This window comes from Eurosta solidaginis, chromosome 1 (assembly GCF_040869045.1).
Source record: "Eurosta solidaginis isolate ZX-2024a chromosome 1, ASM4086904v1, whole genome shotgun sequence".
Classification (NCBI taxonomy): domain Eukaryota; kingdom Metazoa; phylum Arthropoda; class Insecta; order Diptera; family Tephritidae; genus Eurosta; species Eurosta solidaginis.
Genome location: NC_090319.1, coordinates 287,255,833 through 287,278,629, shown reverse-complemented (window position 1 = coordinate 287,278,629; position 22,797 = coordinate 287,255,833). Strand labels below are relative to the sequence as shown.

The 22,797-nt window shown below is 35.4% G+C and overlaps 2 protein-coding genes and 1 long non-coding RNA gene across 3 annotated transcripts in view; 1 reads left to right on the top strand and 2 right to left on the bottom strand.

The window, feature by feature from the left end:
* Positions 1-14,735, bottom strand: part of LOC137237440 (extracellular serine/threonine protein CG31145) — a 33,733-nt gene extending 18,998 nt beyond the window's left edge. Inside the window, exons 1-9 of the mRNA XM_067761067.1 lie at positions 14,597-14,735; positions 8,114-9,190; positions 6,360-6,683; positions 3,730-3,854; positions 3,154-3,232; positions 2,935-3,027; positions 2,620-2,863; positions 2,327-2,407; positions 812-924 (exon numbers count right to left, since the gene is read on the bottom strand). Of these exons, the coding sequence (XP_067617168.1) occupies positions 812-924; positions 2,327-2,407; positions 2,620-2,863; positions 2,935-3,027; positions 3,154-3,232; positions 3,730-3,854; positions 6,360-6,683; positions 8,114-9,190; positions 14,597-14,613 (2,153 nt within the window). The 5' untranslated portion in view covers positions 14,614-14,735. The remainder of the gene's footprint in view (positions 1-811; positions 925-2,326; positions 2,408-2,619; positions 2,864-2,934; positions 3,028-3,153; positions 3,233-3,729; positions 3,855-6,359; positions 6,684-8,113; positions 9,191-14,596) is intronic.
* The window catches only part of LOC137237447 (uncharacterized), a 297,015-nt gene that overhangs the window by 109,166 nt on the left and 165,052 nt on the right, over positions 1-22,797 (top strand). The gene's annotated exons all lie outside the window — the stretch shown is intronic.
* On the bottom strand, positions 14,611-18,527 carry LOC137237441 (GATA zinc finger domain-containing protein 14-like). The gene is made up of 2 exons (XM_067761068.1): positions 18,131-18,527; positions 14,611-15,896 (listed from the first exon to the last, which is right to left on the bottom strand). Exons 1-2 carry the CDS (start codon positions 18,149-18,151, stop codon positions 14,748-14,750), a joined length of 1,170 nt encoding a protein of 389 aa, XP_067617169.1. The 5' UTR covers positions 18,152-18,527; the 3' UTR covers positions 14,611-14,747.

Genomic DNA, 22,797 nt, shown 5'->3' with positions numbered 1-22,797 from the left:
AGTGAAAGAAAATTAACTCCCTTATTATTTATAACTGGAACATGTTAAAGTAATTCGAGATTTCTTCATATAAATAAAATTTAATAAATGATGATTTTATAATGCAATAAATGCTCTGGAACCTTGCCACTTTCATAGAATTTTTGCTTCTTAGTTTTAATTGAAATACCACAAAATTAGAACATTCTTTTAAAACAGAATAATCATGGTATTTTAAATAAAATGTACTTCGTCTAAATAATTTTAGCAAAACATACTAAGAGTTCAGCACGTCTGCATTATTTTTTATTTGCACGCAAAGATTAAGGGGTACAAGCGGCTTTTTGTCAAGTTGCAGTACATTTGAACGAGCTAAAATTATGGTGTCCTAGAAAATATTTCACGCTGTACAATGCTTAATATTTAATACGAACGCTTCAACTCCCCTCGATTATTTCTTTCGTCTTTTTTTTTTTACCCCAAAAATAAAAATGCTGAGTAAGTCCCTAGCAGCATATTGTATATCAATTTCAAGATGCCTCCAGGGAAAATGCAAAAGAGGGATGGAAGGAGAAATTGTGGAATTTTCAAGTGTTCGTGTGAAATGTTACTAATTTTACAAGGACCAATATATCTTAGGAACCTGAGCTTAATATTTTATCTCTAAAAACTAGGCCGCAGTCCACATTGTAACCAGTTTAAGCTTTAAATGCAAATTAAATGTGAACTAGATGAGCTAGACTATATGTTTGTTCAAAAAGTTTATCTATGGTTGCTTTGTTGCAAAATTTCTGTTATACAGTGTAATTATAAATCCTGTTTTTGAACTTACTTGAAAGTTTCATAATGATGGCGATCCATATTTCCTGTCAGAAAATCGAAAACAGACATATCGATTAAATCCAGTAGGCGTCTACCTTCGTCATAAGGTGGAATTTCACGAACCTATGTGATTTAAAATGATTTAAAATAAACTTTTTTTATTACCATTTTAACAAATTTGTTTAAATATCATAACGCTTTTGTGTTTATTTTGATAAATTCGTATTTGTCAAGTTTCGTCAGCGAGTCTCTGATCTTTTTCGATATTTTAAGAAAAAATGTTTATGACATTTGTTACTAAAACTATATAAACCAGTTTGAAAAACGTTTTCGAAAAAATTTGAGAAAACCTTTCGAGAATTTTTCACTTTTAATTTATAGTTGCCTGTATTTTTCTGAGTATGCAGTTTTGTTGTCCAATCAATTTTAGTCTATCCCTCATTGCGTGAACCTAGTTAAATTGATAAATACATTTACGAAATACTACCTGCAAAAGTCATATTTACTCAAAGTTATAAAAATTAAATATAATTGTTCTCAAGAGGAAACAACAATCCAGGACCAATTTCCAAATAGCTCAGATATAATACTTAAATAAGTATTGACATGGTCCAGAAAATAATTTTGAAATAGCCTCGAAATGATGCCTGAACAGTCGCAAACTCATAAACAGAACCATTCTGCAATATTTCGCAGACAGTCTGATATTATCTCCAGCTAGTTGCGAAATGATACTAGAACGTTCCTGAAACACTTCCAAAGTCATAAATAAAATAATCGCAAAACAAATTTCAAAACAATAACGAATAGTTACGAAGTTGTCACGTTGTGACACTTAAAACCATTCCAAAATGATCCCTAAACTATCTGGAAATTCTCCCGAAATTATCCTTATTACAATCCAAAAAAGCTTGAAATTATATTTAAAGCAATTCTGAAACTGTTTTAAAATAATCCAAAAATATCCTGAAACAGTTCCTATGCAATCTAAACTGATCCTACAAAAATGTTGAATTGTTTCCAAGATAGTCTAAAGCTCATTCTTAAACAGTTTCGAAATTGTTACGCAGTAGTCCAAAAATAATTATCTATACAAGCCCGAAATGATTTCGAACAAAGTTGAAAACGGGTCCAAATAGCCCGTAAATGTTCCTGAAAGCAACCCAAGAATATACCGAAATTTTCGATATATAGAAATAGTTCAAAAAAAAAAAAATCCAAAACTATTCCATGATATCTTGAAAATAGTCTCGAAGCTATCCCAAAAAAACCAACCACAAAATTACACTGAAGTGATAGCAAAAGTTCCAAAAACAATACAAAAAAAAAGCTTATGCCGAAAAAATACTAATTTTTGCAGAGTGGACAATTAATTTTGTTAAATATCATTTGACACCGTTTAAAGCCCCTATTCCTACCTTATCACAGAAACTTAGCAAGTAATGACTTATTACCATACAATATATATGGCTATCAAACATCATAGAAATAACTGTTTGATATTTTTCAAATAGATTAAACTTACAATGGAGCAGTAGTTGGAGTCTGTTTCCCATTGAGCTTTCCTTCGCTTATGATAAGAACGACGCCAAGGATGTCGCCACACCTAAAAAAATAAACGAAAATAGTTTATAGGGTACATTTTCTTCTGCAAATTTAATGAACAATTAACAATTCTGACAATTTTTTAATATTAACTCTTAGTTAGAAAGTTGTGCAAGTGAGCCTTTCTCAAAGATCAGTTGTTCCGAGGGCACATCTCTCAAAACGTCTGCCCATGTGTAAGCAATTTTTAAGTACACATGATCTTGTACTCACCTTACGCCCACTATGTTCGTAACTTGGCAAAAATGCTGCAAATGAACCCTCCAACATATCTGGATTACCACAAACAGCATGGCTGGTGTCACAATAATACGAACACTTGCCGTGGAAGCATAAATTCGATGATGGTGAAACAAAGAATGTTCTTAGTAAATTGTCATCTGCAACCTGATAAATTTCTGTTGTTATATTCAATAAACGACCGGTAACAGGCATAGCGCGTCGAAAGCCCATAATGCTGTAAGCGTGAAGAAAAGCAAAAAGATTAGAATCTTATATTTTATACCCCTTTTAAGTGCTATAACTTACCGATCTAAATGAAATGCAGCAATTTCAGCATTATGCCGTTCATAGTCCGTAAAATAAAAGTGATTCGGTAACGTTTGTTGTTCTCGTGGGAATCTGGAAAAATTTTGTTGTATAAATGCACTTTTTTATTTAATTAAATATTAATTTTTGTAATTTGAATCAAAATTATAGGAGGCAATAAAATTTAAAATTCATATCAATTTCAAAATAAGCAATTACCTCATTGGCTTCATCAGCGCTTTTATGTCGTTAGGTAATTCGATGATCAACTTCAATTGTGTGCCGCCTTCCTTTTGCACTAAAAATAATTTAATGATGAGAAAATTATTCGCTTCTATTTTGCACTTGTAAAAATAGAATATCTAATATGTATTCCACGTTTGATTTTATTTCGATGGTGGGATTTGATGAAAAAATTTTAAATTTTTCAGAAAATATTAACAGGCTCTGTACTAAAAATTTTAGAGCTCTATAGTTATAAACTGATTTAGAATTGAATTGCTTTCTGAAATTTGCAAAACAAATTTTTTTTAAGTTTCACGTATCCCTTTTCAATAAAAAAGTGTTTTCTATTTCTAATAGAAAATGATTCGAGATTTAAAAATGAAATGGAACTTCGAAAAAATTAAAAAAAACTGAAAATAATGTAAGAAAAAGAATATTTTTCTACTTCAGCAAATCTTCAATTTTGTTTAAATTGCCTTAGTAAAATTTATTTATTTCTTTTGAAAATAGTAATCCAATCGAATGGCCCATAAAAAACACAGAAATGCATATAGAATGTGTTATACTCACCGACATGTTGAACGGGCAGCTGGATCATGTCACGCAGCAGTGCTTCAACAACTGTGTCGTTCTCTTTATACAACTCACGCTTAGAGATCTGCAACTGAAATCGTTCTAAATTTGTCGCGTTTTTGCTGAAAACATAAGTAAAAATATATTACATAAAAATATTCGGCTATTTATCATTGTATAGATCTGATGTCATTATATCAAACTATCAGAACATTATAATATCATACGTCTTACATGTCAATATATCGACTGAAGAGTGCATTATGAGTGATAATTTATCACCCTAATTTGGCTGCAGTTTCGAAAGCAACCTATCTTGAATTTTGATTTAAAACCGCTCCATCTAACATCAAAATGTATTGAATTTATGCTCAAACACAATACCGATCCTAATACCATATAATAAATATACCCTAACATTATAATAAATAGCACACTATTATAATACCACAATATCATTTCCTCATAATACGATCATATGATGATATCACAATATCAAATCGTTTAATATATAAATATCTTAACATCAGAATAGTATAATCTTGTAATATCATATCACAAGATCATTATGTTATAATATAATTGAATCATATAAAATATTTTAATATCACATCACTACATTGTAGTCTTATATCATATCATCAAATGATTATATCAAAATATCATAGCAACACATTACTATAATTTATAATATCATGTCTTATAATCGCAAAAGCATCAAGTCATACCATCAAATGTAATATAATAACCGTGTTTTTTTACATCTATACACGTTTACGCTTAAATTTTATATGGACTGCTAGCGTTAAACTTTATCTACTCTTCCTGAAATTGCTGCGCAGAAAATTAGTGCTCCTAAATTTCAATGCGCATAACACTCAGATGCAACTGAACATGTGTCTATGTTTCACCTCTACACTAATTCTATATATTACCTCTACAAATGGTGTGTGCCCTCTATTCACCGCAACCGATTCAGCTATAGGTTATACACAGAGATACAACAGTTTTGTCTCCGCTTTACGGTACAACATGTTCTAAAGCTAGTTGCTGCTAGATAGGTATTCTAAGCATTACCTAAGCGACGATAAGCCTTTTTTTCTATACGTGTAAAAAAACAAACACGGCTAATAATAAGATCATATGATCAAATCACAATATCTTAGCATCACAAGATCATATCATCAAAAGGTAGTATCAAATTATCATAACATGATAATTTTATATCATATAATAGGTATATTTATCCAAACCAAAATAGGTGCAAAACAGGTCAGAGCAGAGTAGACCAGCTGTCAAAAACATACAGAGCAAGCTGTTATGACTCAAAGCAAACTATCCATAATATATTTTCTATAAAGTATTTTATTTCAACAAATTTTTTTTGTAATACTATTGCATTTTTGAATTTATCAAATATAATTATGGTTTTTAAAACTGAAAATTTGTTTTTTGCTCTAACAAAAAAATAGATACAGACAATTGTGATCTAGATTGCTCTAGTTACATTTTAAGCATACGAATGAAGCAAAAAAATAGAGCAAGTCAGAGCAAAACTATTGGTCAATAAATGAAATATTTCGACCTGACATAAGCTACAGTAGCTCAATAAACGAAAATATAATATCACATCACAATATCATAGCATAATAATATCATAACGTCATAATTTGAAAAATATTTAGTACCAAAATAACGTTAAACGACTTTAAATACAGATTAACCACTATACACAAAAGAAGAAAACGGTGTTAGGAAAGTGGGTGCAGTCCAATTTCTAGGCTTTTTTGAAATTCTACATATGGGAATTTCCTTCCTAGCCAACGAGATATCACATGGTGATCACTATTCGAAATTGGCACTTACCAACGTTAAAACCAACGTTCATCATATTTACCGCCTGAATGTGGGAGTACCATGTGCCCATGTCAGTGGCAATAAGTAAACACTGAGCTACTGCAAGGCACAAGTATGAAGGCCCAACAAGAGGACGGATATCTGCTACATGATATCTGCTGATAACGCCAGGATATCACATCCATAACTACGTTAAATTAGTAGGCAGTTTCCGCAGAGATATCACTCAAATATATGTTTGCTTAGCACGCAATGGCCTTCTGAGCGCATAAACATCAATGCTATGAAACGTTCGTTTGATCCGGCAGATTGCGGTAGGATCACCAAAGAGATCACAAAGAGTCTGCCTATTTTTATGTAAACTCCAGTGAATACCATAATTGTAACCCAATGAAGACCTACTTAAGAGTAATAAACTACAAAGTTTGGTTTTGAACACATTACCCAACTAAATACTAACCTTTTCAGACTGAGGCCTGATATACATACTTTACAAATGAATATGAGCTTTGAAAACTAATTACAACTTCCATAAGCAAGGTTTCCTGCTAGATCAAAGCTTTTTCCTGTTAGAAGTATCTTGTATGGAATCTGTCACATGTAATAAGGTAAGGCGTTCGAAGCACTTCAAAACTAAACTAATATAGCTTCCTGCAGATTTAAGTGTACACACCAATTTCTGAGTAAATATAATCCCTCCACCTGAGCTTAAGGTCATGCATACTTACATATGCTCTACACTAAATCTTAGAATTTAGTTACAAATTTACCTTGGTTTAAAGCCAGTCAAATCGGAAAAACTTGGATTATCAGTTACCACTGAACCATCGTCATCAATTAACACATGTGAATAGTCAGTCTTATCGATTCCATTCAAAAGACGAGTTAAGTCATCGAAAGGATCATGTGGCGCTTGTTGCTTCCTCTGAATAGCTAGCATATCTTCACGTGTAGCTGCATCTTGTTTCGCATTACCAGAGCCACTAGCCGATGCAGCTCCTGCACCACCCGCTGAATTTCCACTTGCCGCACTACTGCCAGGTCTACCTGGTGTGGTTGCTGGTGTTGCAGTCTCTTTCGAGCCCGATGAATTACTGTCAAATAAATAATATAAAAATAGAAAAGTAATTTACGTAGATTGTGTCTCTTAATGAAGAGAATAAGGATTTAATTTGGATAACAAAAGTGAAACTGGTATTTATTCTTCTTAAATCCACCAGAAATTGTAATATACCGGCATTGTTTTACCTTATGCAGATATAAGCAGGTAGTTCTTGTTATAGATCTGCAGGTTCTAAACAATTTTGGACAACTCATAAAACTCACAAATGCCTTGCAAAGTTTGCCACCCATGAAAATTGTGCTCAGAAATCTGAGTCGCCTTGACTGGAGTCCGACACATCGGCATCATTATGGCTGATTTGTATTGTTTGTTGCTAATGAGCAGTGACCTGTGATGATGCCCTTCACTACAGGGTTTTTTATTTTGGGAACAAAGTTTTTTTTTATACCCACATGTGGCCATAAAGACCGTGAGACCTCATCTTGTTTTTGTTGTGGTTGCCGTAGCCTCAAAATCACTCTAGGGGGTTGAAGGGAGTGCTGCCGATGTGGAAAGTCATTTGCGGGATATGAATCCGGTACTCCCCGGCACTAGTTCTCTCTGATACTATCCCGCTTGTTTCGGGATGGATTTTTTACCACACCTAGCTTCAGTCGCCTCTTACGACAGACATGTTTACCGTGGGAATATTAATAATGACTTGGAGTAATATACTTCCGAGGAGATTAAGGCACAGTTTCTCTTGCAATTCGTGATGGAGTGATTTTAAATTTTTTCCTGCTAAGAAAAATAAATTTACTGAGAATTTTTTCGTGGCTGTTACGTCACTTAAGTGGGGACCATCGGACCCTTTAAGCCACGTAAGCTCCCGGCTGTTTCGAAGTATGTACGTTGCTCTTATTTTACCAATTTTCTTCAAGAGATCACCCTGTGCTTTTGGATCCAACAAAGAGATCAATGTCCCGAGAATTCCTTGGACACCAGAGGCGTAAGAAACCTACATAAGATATCGTACTTTATAAAGTTTGACTCTAAGCCCAGACATCCTAAATGTCCTCGTAAAGTCTACCTACATTCTACGGCAAATATCTCCGCCAGGAACGGCAAATATCTACAGCTCGGCCCGCATTTCTTTTCCATGGAGTTGTCAATGTAGATTATAATATCCCTGCTATTCTCTAGTCCCTACTCCTATTTCTCCTTTTAATTCCTTCTTCTATTTCTTCTGAGCCCGGAAGTGAAAAACTGCCGTAATATAGTTCGTACCAGAACTTGGGTCAGTCTCGATACTAGTCAATAGGCTATTGAAATGTCTCATGTACTGATTAGCTGTTGGAACCAATAAAAGATGTTTTAACTACAAACTTTTTATGCTCTTCGATAAGACTTTACTTGTTCAATCTTCACTTGGAGTCGTGTTAGAATCGTCAAAGATACATACCACTCACATTAAGTACTCACCTCTTTTCAAGGAACTTCCGCTTGAAATCTCTAAAGCCTCCAGTACCGCCATCATTTTCATTTACATAATGTAAACGTGATTGTTGTAATATATGTCTATTCGTGACACCAAAGTCCATTTGTACATCGACCACTAACAACAATGTCAGTAGAATCAGGGTCGCACCCAAACTAATGGCTAAGCGATCTTTCAATTTCATGGCACGTAAAAATGCCATTACGTCGGCTGAATAACGCTTTGGAATGTTCTCGATGTTTGTTTTAGTGAGCGGCGTTGAACGCCGTTGTACATGCAACGCAGCGTTGCTTTGTTTGTTATTACTGCATGCGCCTAACTGCACGCCAACATAATCGGCAAATACCGTTAAGCCGATACTGTGCAAAATAGAAATGAACCACAACACCAATGATGGTGCTCTTGCTTGTTGATCTCTAGTAAATTTTTTACTCAAATGCGCTGTGTTTGATGTTGACTTTATTTCTTCCTTTGTAATGTTGCGTCTGCGCACTACAATACGTCCTTCACCATTTGGCTTGGCATAGCAATCTGACGGTAAAGTTGAGAAAACAGTTACAACGTTGGTATTTTGTTGTTGGCTTTGCTTGGAACTATTTTGTTTTATGTTATCGCAATTAGTTTTATTAATAAAATTTGGTTTTGTTATGAAGCTTGTTGGATTATGTTGTAAAGTTGAATTGTATATATCAGCAGTTGCTGTTAATTCAACTCTTTTCGATATCGACAAATTATTGACGTAACCAGAATCGCTTCTTCTTTGATCAATGTTACAATTGCCGTTATTATTGTTGCAATCATTTGTTGTACTATAATGCTGGTAAAACCCTTCTGGCGTTGAAGCTTGGTCTTCGAATTGCCTGGATTCGATTCCTGCTTGTTGTTGCTGCTGCTGCTTATGCCGAAATTTAGCTAACCTCTCTGCCAAAGATGCTTGTGTTGTTGTCCAGTTTAATCGTGTTGTTGCATTTGATAATTTTGGCGTTGTGTAATCAAAATTTGTAAGACTGCTTTTGTTGTTGCTGCTTAAAGTTTTTAGGTTGTTATTTACCACTTCGGGACTGAAAACAGATTTTAAATGAATTTCGTCAGTTACATATAATTTAATGAATAAACCCTACATACATACTAAAAAATAATCAATTAAGCATGAAAATTGTACATATGTAATTTCAATTAAAATGCCTTGGTTGGATTTATTCCTTTACTGATTATTACATATATACACCAAAATGTGATATTTATTTGCTCAGCATTTTCCAATAAGTTTATATAGTGTAAATCTAAATATAATTTAGCAATAGCTTGTAAATAGATAAGTATGTAATATGCATGTAGTCCTCTGTTTGGAGGAGCATTGTTTCAAAATTTATTTTAAAACTAAGACGGTGGCAGAACTATACAAAATTTTTAAAAGAATGTAAGCCCTATCAGAAAAACATTTATGAATCTGGGATGAAAGAGGTTATGCAAAGCAATTTAAAGCAGCTCCAACTCGATTGTCAACCTTACCTACGTCAGGCGAAGGCCTGCCGAGATACTGGCGATTCCGAAGTTTCTTAAGGGAGGAAAGGGTGGATGACCTAACACTCAAACGTTCCGGGAGTGTAGTAAATGGCAAGTCTTCGTCATAACTTAAAAATTTTAGATTTTTTAGCTAGCAGCATATATATCTAGGTGTGTGATATGTTATTAAGGACAGTGGTTCGCAGAGATATAGTGCACATTGTAAGAGAAATAGCGAAAATACTAATGAATGGGGATCCGATCTCATTGATTCCGTCTAATGGTTGATAGAGTATGAAATTTTTATTTATTTATTTATTTCAGTCATCGAAACAAAATTTCTTACAGACTATGATCATGTTTACATATTTAATTAAACAGTGCAAAAAGGCTTAACTTAAAACAATAAAGGCTGTCGTTAAAATTTATTTGCGGAGCGAATGTGTTACAATGGCGAATGATTCTTGCTATCGGCTCATTATAAGAATATAGCGATTTATTTGAACCCTCAGTAAACTTTCTGGGATTTCTGAATTTAATATTAGATTCCTGTGCTCGAAAAAGAATAAATATATCTGGGCAGTCAATATTGCCAGATAAAGTATTGTAGGCAAATAACAGCGACAGATATGACCTTCTGTCCGCAAAAGATTGTAAACCAAGGAGTTTCCTCCTTGAGGCGTAACTTGGAATATCATTTTCGATAAACATTCTTTTCATAGCAAATCTGGTAAATTAAATTAATAAATTACAACCATATACTTGATATCAGTGCTATATATCCCAAAGACTGAGAAACTTGTTAAGTTTCGAAGTTATGAGTACATCCGGGCTTCTCAATTCAATATCTACTGAACAGTATGCATGATTTACTAATACCTCCAGTCATCAGCGAAAAAATACTTTGTAATAGATAAAAAAATAAAAATAATAATAATAATTATCATAAAAATGATTGCTCTGGCCTTGAACCCGAATCGAACCTGGAATCCTTTGTCAATAGGCCAATAAGAAAAAAACAGGAGCACATAGAAATATCAAAAAGCAATTGACAGTAAACAGTAATCAAACATTATCAGTGATTTGGAACAGATGGCGCAGCGCTGGTAAAATATGGTTGCAAAGAGGAATAGAAGTAGCAATTTATCAGTCAAACCCACCACCGCTGTGTAGCTGAATGGTTAACACCGCGTGCCTAAGGCTTACCTGAAGATGAAGGCTTAGCAACCTTCGAAACAGATCTATCTGCGAAGCTATGGCAAGTTTCTCAAACATTTTCTATCTTTTGTTCCAAAAATATAGAAAAGTTAAAAAAAAAAAAACAATAATTATCATAAAAATTATTGCTCTGACCTTGAGCTCGAATCGAACCATGAATAGATAAAAAATAGTTTTTCGAATATTGTTTTCTGAAAATTGCGACCTAAATGCAACAAGTGGCACTGTATGTAAAGGAAAAATTTATTATTTCATAAAATAAATTGTAATTCCAATAAGTTTCTGTGTGAAATTTATTAAATTCTATTTTTTAAATTATTTAGTTTTATTATGATAGAAAAAATTCCAAATAATTAAATATACTAGCTGATATTATACATATCATTGCCTCTTCACATAACTTTTTTAAAATAATTTTTAAATTAGAAATTATATCCTTCGCAAGTTGATATTTCAGCTCGAGTCGTCCGATTTCTAATCCTGAAGGCCATATGCTAGGCTATGCCTGCAACTGTTTGTATGCTGCTTAATTCCGTTGTTCTGTTGTTGTTATTGTTTCTTATATATACAGGGCCAGATTAACAGGTGGGCAGAACAGGCAGTTGCCTGGGGCCTACGATTTTATGGGGCCCCGAAAAATAAAAAACACTTCTAAAACTTTCTTACAAACATAAAATTCTAGAGAGTGAAAGAAAAATATAATCAGAACGGAAAATAAATTTTACTCAAATAAATAAAACTCAACTGAATGCATTCAAAAGGCGACGAACGACTAACTAGACAAGGTTCCTAAAAAGGACATTTCCGAGTCATTTGACAAATTGTATGAGCTTGCAAATAAGTGTTTCGAAGTGAAAGGAGAGTATATTGAATAATAAAAAGGGTTTATAACGTTTCTTCGGTAGGAAGGTCATACTGTGGTTTAGATATTCAAAATTGTAGAGAACAATAATATGACAACGCATTAAACATGTCTGGGAAGTATAAAGGTGTGCAAGCAAGAACATTGAGTTTGAATGAGAATGCGATCTATGTTCCCTGTTCCACGCATTCCCTTAATTCGGTTGGAGAGCATGCTGTGAAGTGCGGTTTTTATGCAGCCGATTTTTTGCAATTATGCAGACATTATATAATTTTTTCCGCTTCCACCAAATAAACAATGAGAAAACTTTGAAATCATTTTCAATTATATGCTGGGAAGCACATTCGAATGCGATGAATGCAGTTTACGATTCATTTGATATCATATTGGAGGCTCTAGAAATCATTGCTGATGATGAATCACAAAATACTGATACTCGTTATGAGGCGCAGTGTATCGCGATTAAAATGCCAAAATTCGAATTTGGTTTCAATCTAATTTTATGGAACTCTATTTTGATTGCTTTGCGTTCAGTGAGTAAGTCATTGCAAAATGAAAAAAGATGTGTAAACGTGTGGTTTTTTGTACGGATTGTCAAAGAGAGTTTAGTTTCATTCCGTGAAAAGTTCAATGATTTCAAGAAAAAAAGAACAGTTATTACCTGGTGTAGGTTATACAGAAATCGTAAAACGTAGGTAGGTGAAATGCTTGCGACCCTGGTCGCCCAAGTAGCTATTTAAAGCCGTTTCGATGCCATATAACTCGTCTAAAAGCTACGGAATGTTACGGTCAATGTATTGCAACCAGCCAGAGTTGTTGATAAAATTAAGAATATTCGGGATTGCTATCACAGAAGGACCTCTGGGGTCTTCTAGAAACGGGGTTACAAGGAACCTTAGTCGGGCTCTAACTAGAGCGGGACATTTACACATAAAGTGTTCAACTGTCTCCTCGGCATTTGGAACTTTGCAGTTTCTGCAGTAGTCGTTATACGGAATGCCCATATTTTCCGCATACGTGCCTACTGCCCAATAACCGGTGCCGACTGCTATCAGTTTGCGTATGTTGGCCTGGATTTGTTCAGAAAACTTCTCGTCCTCCTTCCATCATAGTTTGGCCAAATGGATTTTGATATTGCACAGGTGGTGATGTTAGTCCACTTTGTTTGTCCTTTCTTCAAGTAGAAGCTTTGGATATTCCCCTTGGCTACCGCTAAGGGTATGCCTTGTTCGACACTGGTGATTTCCTCGCTCATCTCCGATGAGCCCCTGCGTGCCAGCTCGTCGGCCTTCTCGTTACCCTCTAAGCCCCTATGACCCGGGACACAGATAATGCATAGTTCTAGATTGGTGGATAACTGGAATATGAGTCGCTTGCAAGCCCACACTAATTTTGAGTTAATGTGTGGCGAGGAAAACGCTTTTATCGCTGCTTGGCTATCGGACAGGATGCAAACTTTACCAGCTACATTCAAGCCCTCCAGTGGTTTGCAGGCTTGCCAAATCGCGAGGATTTCTGCTTGAAACACGCTGCATTGCGATGGGAATCTGAATGATGCAGACAAATCTAGGGACTCAGAGTAGACTCTGGGCCTCACTCCCAATTCCATCTTAGAGCCGTCAGTGTAGATTTGGATGTCGTCAACCCTTATGCCCGGGTTTCTCTTCCACTCGTTCCTGCTTGGAATGGCGGTATTACAACCGTACTCAAACTTCAGTTTGCGAGGGTAGTAATCTGTCGCGGTACTACATGTACCATCCGGAAGTTTATTTAGGATACTACTATGCCCTTGTTGAGTATCCTTCCAACACCCAGACTCCCTGAGTCTCAGTGCGGTTTGTGATGATCTAAATGATGATGTAATGAAAAAACCAACCTAATGGCGAAAATGCTCCAGAAGTCCAGAAGTAGAATTTTCGCACCGTTATGATTTTCCCCTCGTTATGATTTTAGGACAAAAGGTTTCCTCGAAATCATCGACAATCTTCACAGTGAAATCAAATAACGTGCGAAAGTGTATATGGACGTTTCAGAGAGATTTGCATTTCTCATCAACTTTCTCTAGGCCATGGAGACCTCCACTAAGCTATAAATAACTTAGTTCGTTTTTATTCTTGAGATTTGGAAGAATTTTTCATTGAAATGAAACAATTCCAAGGTTACGTGAACTCCAGATACACTGATGCACAAAAAACTCATAGTCATTTGTATAAAATTCTAATGGAAGATCAATTAGCCGATTTATTTCCTAGCACAGAAATAGCTCTTCGGATTTTTGTAACATTAATGATCACAAATTGTTCTGCCGAACGATCATTCTCGCAATGAAAAAGAATTAAAGCTCCTGAAAGAGCTACAACGCGACAAGAGCGACTCCAGGTATTAGGCATACTTTGCATTGAGTCAGATTTATTGAACAAAATCGTTATTGATGATATATTTAATTGATGAATTTGCCGAAAACGAATGTAGAAACCAACATGTTTAAAATGTAGATAGTAATTTTATTGATATTATTACATTGTGACAATAAAATTTTTATGAAAGATATAAGTTTGTATTTTTTAATCGAAAAAAGAAGGGAATGGACGTGAAAAAGGGCCCACAGATTGGTGGTTGCCTAGGGCCCGTTGAGGGTTAATCGCCCTGTATATATAAATATACTTATTATTTGTTTTAAACTTATAAATGTGTTTTTGATTTAATGCAGTTCATTTCAAGATGTCTGTAAAGTTAGATAATTCAGTGAATTTAAGTAGATGTGGGTTAATTCAATCCTCCCCATCCACTTAATGCGTTATCGTGCTAAAGCGGAGGACTTAGCAAACAATTTATATCTGCAAATTTTTATATATTTGCCTGTTTGTCCTAGCAAAATTACCTTCTATGCTCCGCCATAATTTTCTTTGATTCGCAATCACTCCAATCGTTCCCACTCCAACGATGTCGCACATCAAAACTTGAATTATGTTTTTGGTATCGCGAATCATCAAATGATGAGCAATTATTGTCATTGCTTATATTATTAACTTTTATGCGTTATTAACTATTGACAACGTTGTTTTCGGTCTGCCAACTACAATCTCTTTTTCAGACATGCAACGTCCATTTGCAATATACCTACCAACACCAAATCGATCTACACTTTGGCCACGCATACGTTCCATGAGTGGTGTTTTAATGAACGACGAAATATTGCTGGCGCTATTCATATTATTAGAGCTTCTTAGTAACCGTTGATAATGTTCTTGCTGAGGTAGATTTATAGGAGAGCCTTTTGTTATGCCATTGCTGCTATCGTTTTGCAGTAGATCTAGTGACTGCCAGATAAAGCTTTGCTTTGAATCTTCACAAGTCTCATTGTTATAAAGTGGCTCAGCTTCATCGTAAGCATATCGGTCATCCCGAGTTATATTATTGGCACAAGTCTTTTGCCAATCTCTACTTCCTATTGGTGAGCTATATTTCGCTTTTCCAACTATTTGCTCCACGGTGGGACTTCCTGACCTTCCTGGCTCCTCTTCATCATTATCAGAGACATAAGTCCGAAAATTGCCAATATTATCACGACTAACATAATTTCCACTGTAATCGTTTGCGTTTTGACTTACATAAATCTGTGGCGATTCCCCGTGGCTATTTTTGCAATAGTGTTCGTTGTGTTCGCTATTCAAGGATTTCGTCATCAGCTTACTGTGACCTTGATTTCCCGCTACTATCAGTTGATTTTTATCCATCTCTGTACTGCTCATTTGTCTTTGTCCAATTGAAGGGTTTAACTGAAGTCGTCGCTCATTCGAGACACTACCACTTCTCACATTCCAACGACGCAAGCGACTGCCGCTGTTTTTCGACAGTATGTGGTTATCATTAACGTCCCTATTGGCTGTAGTTTGACTCTCTTTGCTTTGTCTTCGTGCAGTGTTCCAGGACCATCGATTTAAAATTTGTTCATTGTTTGCGTTGCAATATCCATTGTCAGTAAATCCATTTTCCTCATTATTGTTGCTTTCGGGAGGAATATTATTCGTACGATATGTACCACTTCCTTCTTCACTATAACCGCGTTGCAATTTCTTTGCCTGCGACGTTTTCGTTTTGTTCGTTTGAAACAGTTTTCGTATATTTTCGTTTCGTTTCGCTGTGGCATCATCCAAAGCGGTTTCACCATTTTGTTTTACCTAAATTTGCATATTACTCGAGTTTTATTTATTTATCGCAATATGTCAACACTTTTGTTAGTAGATTTTAAGAGAAATGCAAAAACACATTTTAAATTTTTCGATTAGTTAAACAAAACAAACTCAGCGATGCATTTTTCCAAAGTAATACATTAAAAACTCACTTGAAACAAAACGAATATCAAGTCGTATACACTGTGGTGGGTTTTGATATGCGACGGACTAGGGCATGATCAAAAGAGCGGATTAGGGCATCATCGAAAGATCTCTGTTTTGTGACCAAAAAAATGCTGACGTAGAAATTGTGACATTAATGAAATGAAAATTATTTGGAAGGTTTGACGAGATCATAATAATCGTTGCCGTGATAGTCGAGCAAGTACCTTGTTTCCGAAACTTACCGGATCTATATCCGCCAAAGTGCTATTAACAAAAACAACACGCCCCCAAAACTTTCCGGAAGTGTCTTAATTGCCCATACACAAACAACAACAGAGATGTGTTGTAATATCACCATTATATTTATTGTTCGGCATAATGCTCTTTCGTAGAAATTTTCGCTCGAACACCTCCAAAGCCGCCTCCACTGATGTTGCCAGTGTCCAGTTTTCAATTACTACCGAGTGCAAAGTAATATTAGTTGTCCTCTGATTTTCTAAGCTGGCGTTGTTATTTGCATTAATTCTGCTGACAAATAAAGGAAGTCCTTTAGTATTTTCTTGTCAAGTCTCTTTGCTTGATGACAGCAGATACTTAGTTTTATAATTTCATCATTTTTTTAAGGGCGTTTAAGTTGCGCCATTTGTATAATTTCCTCTAGCATAAAATTAAAGAAAATCTGGTGGATTTACTTCCAATTTCTGGCTTAGCTCATAGTGCTTCTCAACATCATTTCGCGGGAAACACAAAGTCAGATATAGCACCACTTGGATAACTCCTTTTATGCGCTGTCAAAAGCTGTTTTGATGTCAGTTGGTAGGTGGAACGTAACTGGACTGAAGTTCTCATCGGTTTATCGAGGTTAGCAGGTTAATTTTAGAAAACCTGTGATCCTACAATGCGGAAGCTCTGATATAAAGCAATACATAAATGACCAACAGACCCGGCAGACGTAGTTCTGTCCGAAATTTTGGTTTACCTTGTTACTTGCAAATAATTACTTATTTTCTTTATCTCCTTTTCCCCTCCCCCTCCTATGCTTCACACTCTCTATCTCCATCTCCATCTCAATCTCCCTCTGCCTTTCTCTCTCCCTTTGCTTTTCTTTCTCCCTATTCCTCAACCTACCTTCTCCCTCTCCACATCCCGCAATTGTGCACCATCGTCCATTCCTTTCGTCATAATACCCATATCGTAAAAATATAAAGTCAGGCTATCCCTGGAACATATTTAGGTATAAACCGGATGGCATATTGCAATCAAAAATACTCTATACCAAAGCATTCATCAACAGCTTCCATTTGATAGCCATATTGTACAAAGCCATCCTAAGGCTACCCGTGTTCACACTTTTATTTATATCTCGACACCCTGGTCATCCACCAGTATATTCGCATACTAGACAGCTATATGTAAAAACATTATATATCGGAACCCTCGTCAATATCACCTATCATTTGATACCGACATCATAAAACCCCTGGTCCACTTTTAGGTATGTATATATCTCGGAAACATATTGAGATCTCGCAATTAAGGTTATTCTAAAGTTCTCATTACAAGATTTATTTGATACCAACGCATCTGTATTGCAAATGCCGGTCGGAGTCGGCGTAAAATATGCAGGTCCCGCCCCGCCAAAATAAAAATAAAAAAAGTTCGCCACAAATTGGTATAGAAGCTCGGCCTAATTTACTACGGAGGTATATCGCACCTTTTATATATATTTTTTTAATTCCATTTGCCTCTGAGTTGTATATAATTGAAGAGAAAATGAAACTTTCAGCACTTTTCTTTTTGGTATATACTATAACATTTTTTGGGATGGGTTAGGAAAAAAAAGTAAAAGCAAAATTAACAAAATACATACATAAAACTTATACAAAACAAGAAACTATCAACACAATAAAATTCAAATCAAAGGAAATTTTTTAAAATAGCATAAAAAATAGCAAATTGTTCATAATTCGGCCATGCTGGGAGTTTTAGTACAATTTTGTTACTTGCTTATTGATGCACAAAAGTTCCAGATCATGTTAGAGCTCAGCTGAAGCCTCTAAGTTAAAAGTACTTACATAGGCGCTCTTTGCCGCCATTGTAACTAAACAATGGAAAGCACAACAAATGTTGAACTAACAACTAGTGCTAGTTATAGGTTTTGGGATCCGTTAGAAGGCGTAGGAGTTGTCGGTAGCTAGAGTGTAATTGGGTGTTGGAAAAATAGCGTCGATCAACGCGGAAGCGGAAATTGCTAGTTGTTGGAATGTTGAGCTACTTAGTAGGGTCACGTTGTAGTTATTTATACCTTCTTAGACTTACATTTAAATATTTTCGAGAACTTTTTTTTTTACTTTCAATTTAGTTGTTTGGGAGAGATTTTTATGAAGCTGTGAGGTTGAAAAATTGGGAGAGAGGAAAAATAAAATAAAATAAATTAAAAATTATACTTTAATTTACTGCGATTTCGTAACAATATTAACATTTATCAACAGGTTAGTAGAGTTGCTGAAAATTTATTAATTTCAAAGTATATATATTAGGGTGGGTCGATTTGTATGGACGAAAGTTAAGCGATATCACGCCATCGATTTTCCGATAGGATTTGGCCTCAGAAAAAAGTTCCACTACGCAGGCCCTAAAAAATAATTTTCGAGCCTGCGAAATTTCATTTATTTTTTAATTTTTTTCGACTTTGATTTTTAAGACTTTTCTCATGACCTACTAAAAAAATGTTCATATGTATACCCTGTCCGACCCAAAAATGTCAGCTAAAAACGTTGGCGATAAAAGTTTTTGAAAAAAAAAAATAATAATAATAAATAAATTTATTATACATGAAAATTTTACAATCAAATAAAATTTTTTTAGTAGGTCATGAAAAAAAACTTAAAAATCAAAGTCGAAAAAATGTCAAAAAAATGAAATTTCGCAGGCTTGAAAATTATTTTTGTGGGTATGCTTAGTGGAACTTTTTTTCCTGAGCCCAATTACTATCGAAAAATCGATGGCGCGATATCGGTTAATAAATCGACACAGACCCAGTAATGTATACGCTTTTTGAGAATTTGAACTAATATTAGTAGAGTACATAACATTCTCTTTTGAAAAAATACTTACAAAATTAGGCTAAAAGAAAAATCAAAATTTAAGTTTGTACATATTCGCTGCTGCCAACGCTACTAAACATTTTGGATACCTCAGTGATATATCCGAAAAAGTACTGAGGAAGTACTGAATAATAGTTTATTTTTTGATAAGTCTTTAAATACTAAATAATAGTTCATTTTGCGATAGATCCGTAAAGGTTTTGGAAATACTGAATAATAGTTCATTTTGCAATGCCTGATTTAGAGTACCTACTTCCATTTGGGAAATATATGTATGTAGGTTCAGTATAAAAATAAAAATATTTGATAGACAATTTTAACTATGACTGTTATATATACTTACTTAGATTAGTAGGAGTATCGAAACGTTCACCTCATTTGTTTTAAGAAGATCTGTAAACAAAGAAGAAACGAAATAACTTATGTAGTACATACTTTGTTATAATATGTTATGCTAACAAAATTAAGTAAAAAAAAAATTTAAAAACATGTAAGAAGGTTCGAACAACATTGCATGAGTTTTCACTGAGAACCTTTTTATGGCAGAAACTCACTCGGAGTGCTTGTCAAATCACTGCCGAAGGGCGACCCCGCTATGAAAATCTTTTTTCTAAATTTTTGATGCTGCTTTACCCGGGGCTTGAATCCAAGATCTACGGTGTGGTAGCCGGAGCATACTACTAGCACCCCCCGCGGATAACAGTAATAAAATTAGTTTGTGAACTATGGTGCATAATTGTTAGTTATATAAGAGTTGTTGAGTGAATTTTGATAAGGGCAAAAGCCTTTGGTGAATGCATCAATCCTTCAGGAACCTAATTTTCCCTCTTGAAACTAGAATGCAAGCGTAATCGAAACCAAAACCGGAAACGACTCTCAAACTTGAATTGAAACCGGAAGCGAAACCGGAAGCGAAACCGAGTTCGGAGCTTAAACATAACCGGAACCAAATTCAAAACCGAAACAAAAACTGAAATGAAACTTAAACGGAGCTATAACTGGTAAAGGAACCGAATCTGGTATTGAGGTCGAAGTCAAACCTGGGCCGAACCGAAAATGGGAGGCGACGCCAGAGCGAAGTCGTAACCGGAACCAAAATAGAAACTGAAATTGGAAAGGATATGGCAAGCGAAATATGAACCGAAACCGAAAATGAACGCCAAACAAAAGCTGCAAAACCCGGAGCCAAAACTCGGAGAAAACCTGGAGCTGAATTCAAAAGAGAAACGAAACTGTAACTGATATTGAAATGATTTCTCAAATTTGTTCGAGAATAAATTTATCGTGAGTTTCGACTTCTCACGAGTATTATATAGGAATTATGATTTCTTCTCGAACACAAACAAGAATTTCCAGAAGGAATCGTTAGCTCTAAATATAATACTTCAATGCAGCAACTATGTTGAATGCCGAGTAGCTTGCAAGCCTTATGAGAAGCCGAGACGAGAAACTTGTGCGCTTTACAAGTATTTGGCGATGCGAGAATCTCTAAAAGCCAATTCTTCATATATCGAGTCCCGAAATTCTCACTTGTGCTCGAGAATAACTTATTAGCACTAATTGAAACCGAAACCTCATCTGGAATTGAAATCGAAAATATGTCGAATGAACAATCGAATCCGAAAAAGCAACAAATTCGGCTAGTGAAAAACACCACTTAAATCAAAACCGAACAAAACAGCTAGGGTAATCGATTATTTAGTCAGATTCAATAAAATCATATTAAAAATCTAAGAAGGTCCGTTACCACACATTCTAACGGTGCCGTTATTTAGCGAAACGCTGGTTGGCAACACTAAATCTATGAAAAAGGTACAAATCGATCTTGAAATTTTCCACCTGAGAGTCGAATACGTCCCGATAGACGTATTTTCGCCTCTTCCTGATAAAATCTGGACAGTTCAGCATGGTGACTGGCTGATTCCATCTCGTCATCCTCCATACAGCTAACACAGCTGGGGTTGTCCAGTGTAATAAGGCGTAACTCATGGATTTCAATTGGGTCGAAGCCAGAAGCAAAAAGAAAATGATCAGCGGAATCCCAAAGTCTACGCTGATAGACACGCACTGTGCCTGCCCGGGCAAAGAGATCAGCCTGAAATTTGCACGGAATATCCTCATGCCCTGGCGCACAGAAATAGTTGGATACCACCGCAAGTGAGATGAAGTAACCCCTCACAGCTCTCGACCTCACGATGGCAGAGCTTACAGATTTTATGGCCGTCTGATTATCTCAGTAAATATTAAACTCCTTTACAGATAAAGCGGCGGATATCATCTCATCTATTGCATCAGTAAAGAGGTCCACCAGACTCCAGGTCCATATATCCCTTGAAGGAATATGATGAATGTGGCAACAGGAACGGAATCCGGCGCACAGTAATCTATCCTCCCAAAGATTAAGTCAAATGCTGAAGTGACCGTATTAAAAATCTGATATTCGATCACGATCGACACTGATGATGGCACAACGCCGAAACAGGTTTTGTCTCGAAACCAAATCTGACAAAGGATGACGGAAAATCGTTCCAATATACATCATTTATACACCCTGTCAGAAAATCAACAAAACAAAATAAGTCTATTCTTGTCACTTAATTAGTTCTTTAAGAAGAAGTTTTGTTGCTAGCACAGCAGGTAATTGGGCTAAGGCTGGTTATGCGAATGAAAGAAGACGTTCGGGAGACGGGTGGTCCCCACTTGGAAGGACCAGGCATCAGATACTTGGGTAAAGAAGCCACTTGTGAGCCAAGTTGAATTGCGAAAATCATTATACGATTAAACGCTAATTAGATCATAGGACATCAGCGATTCCCTTACATATACAGCTGCCGTGAATATAAAAAATGTCAAGCTTTTGAAGCATTTCCAGGTTATTATGAAATATCTGGCATAGTATTTATTGAAAAGTGAACACCAAACAACAACGTATCGCAAATTTTGGATTGTAAGCTTGACATAGCGCAAATAGTACCTACTACATATTTCATTTGTTTACACTGTAATCAGTTACTACATCGCCCTCCAATGACGATTAGCGGCATTAGTAATTCCCACCAATAATCAAAAAAAAAAAAAAAAACATATAATTGACCATTGAAAAACGTTTTTGACGAGTCACGCGCGATTGCATAAACTCATAATTGATTTGATAAAATTGAAGTAGCGTGAATTTAATGCAAATGCAATGCAACTTAGCCTATTAAGGTGGAAGTATATACAATCTTTTTAAGAGGGTAAGTTGATTGATATGCTCGACTGACCCAAATAATGCGGCGGTACTTTATTGACAAGGGAATAGTAATAAGGAAATGCATGCAAAATGTGAGTGAAAAGTGTTGCGCAACGTTTTTCTGTAAATAAATATTTTTAACCTTAGCATGAAAGTGCATTTTTGATGTGTATACATCAGCCGTGTTTTTTTACATGTGTATTAGGCCGGGCCGCTTTGTGCGGAGGCAAAAAAATCGCCCATTACTCTGTGAAAATCATATTCTAGGGATCAAAATAAGAAACTTTGCCGAAGGAACCATACCTCTAAAATGAATTCTGATGTCCCCCCTTTGGGTCGTAGGGGCAAATTTTGAAAAATCTCACTTTGAAATGCCTACGGGTTTTTCTTTTTGGAGTTTATT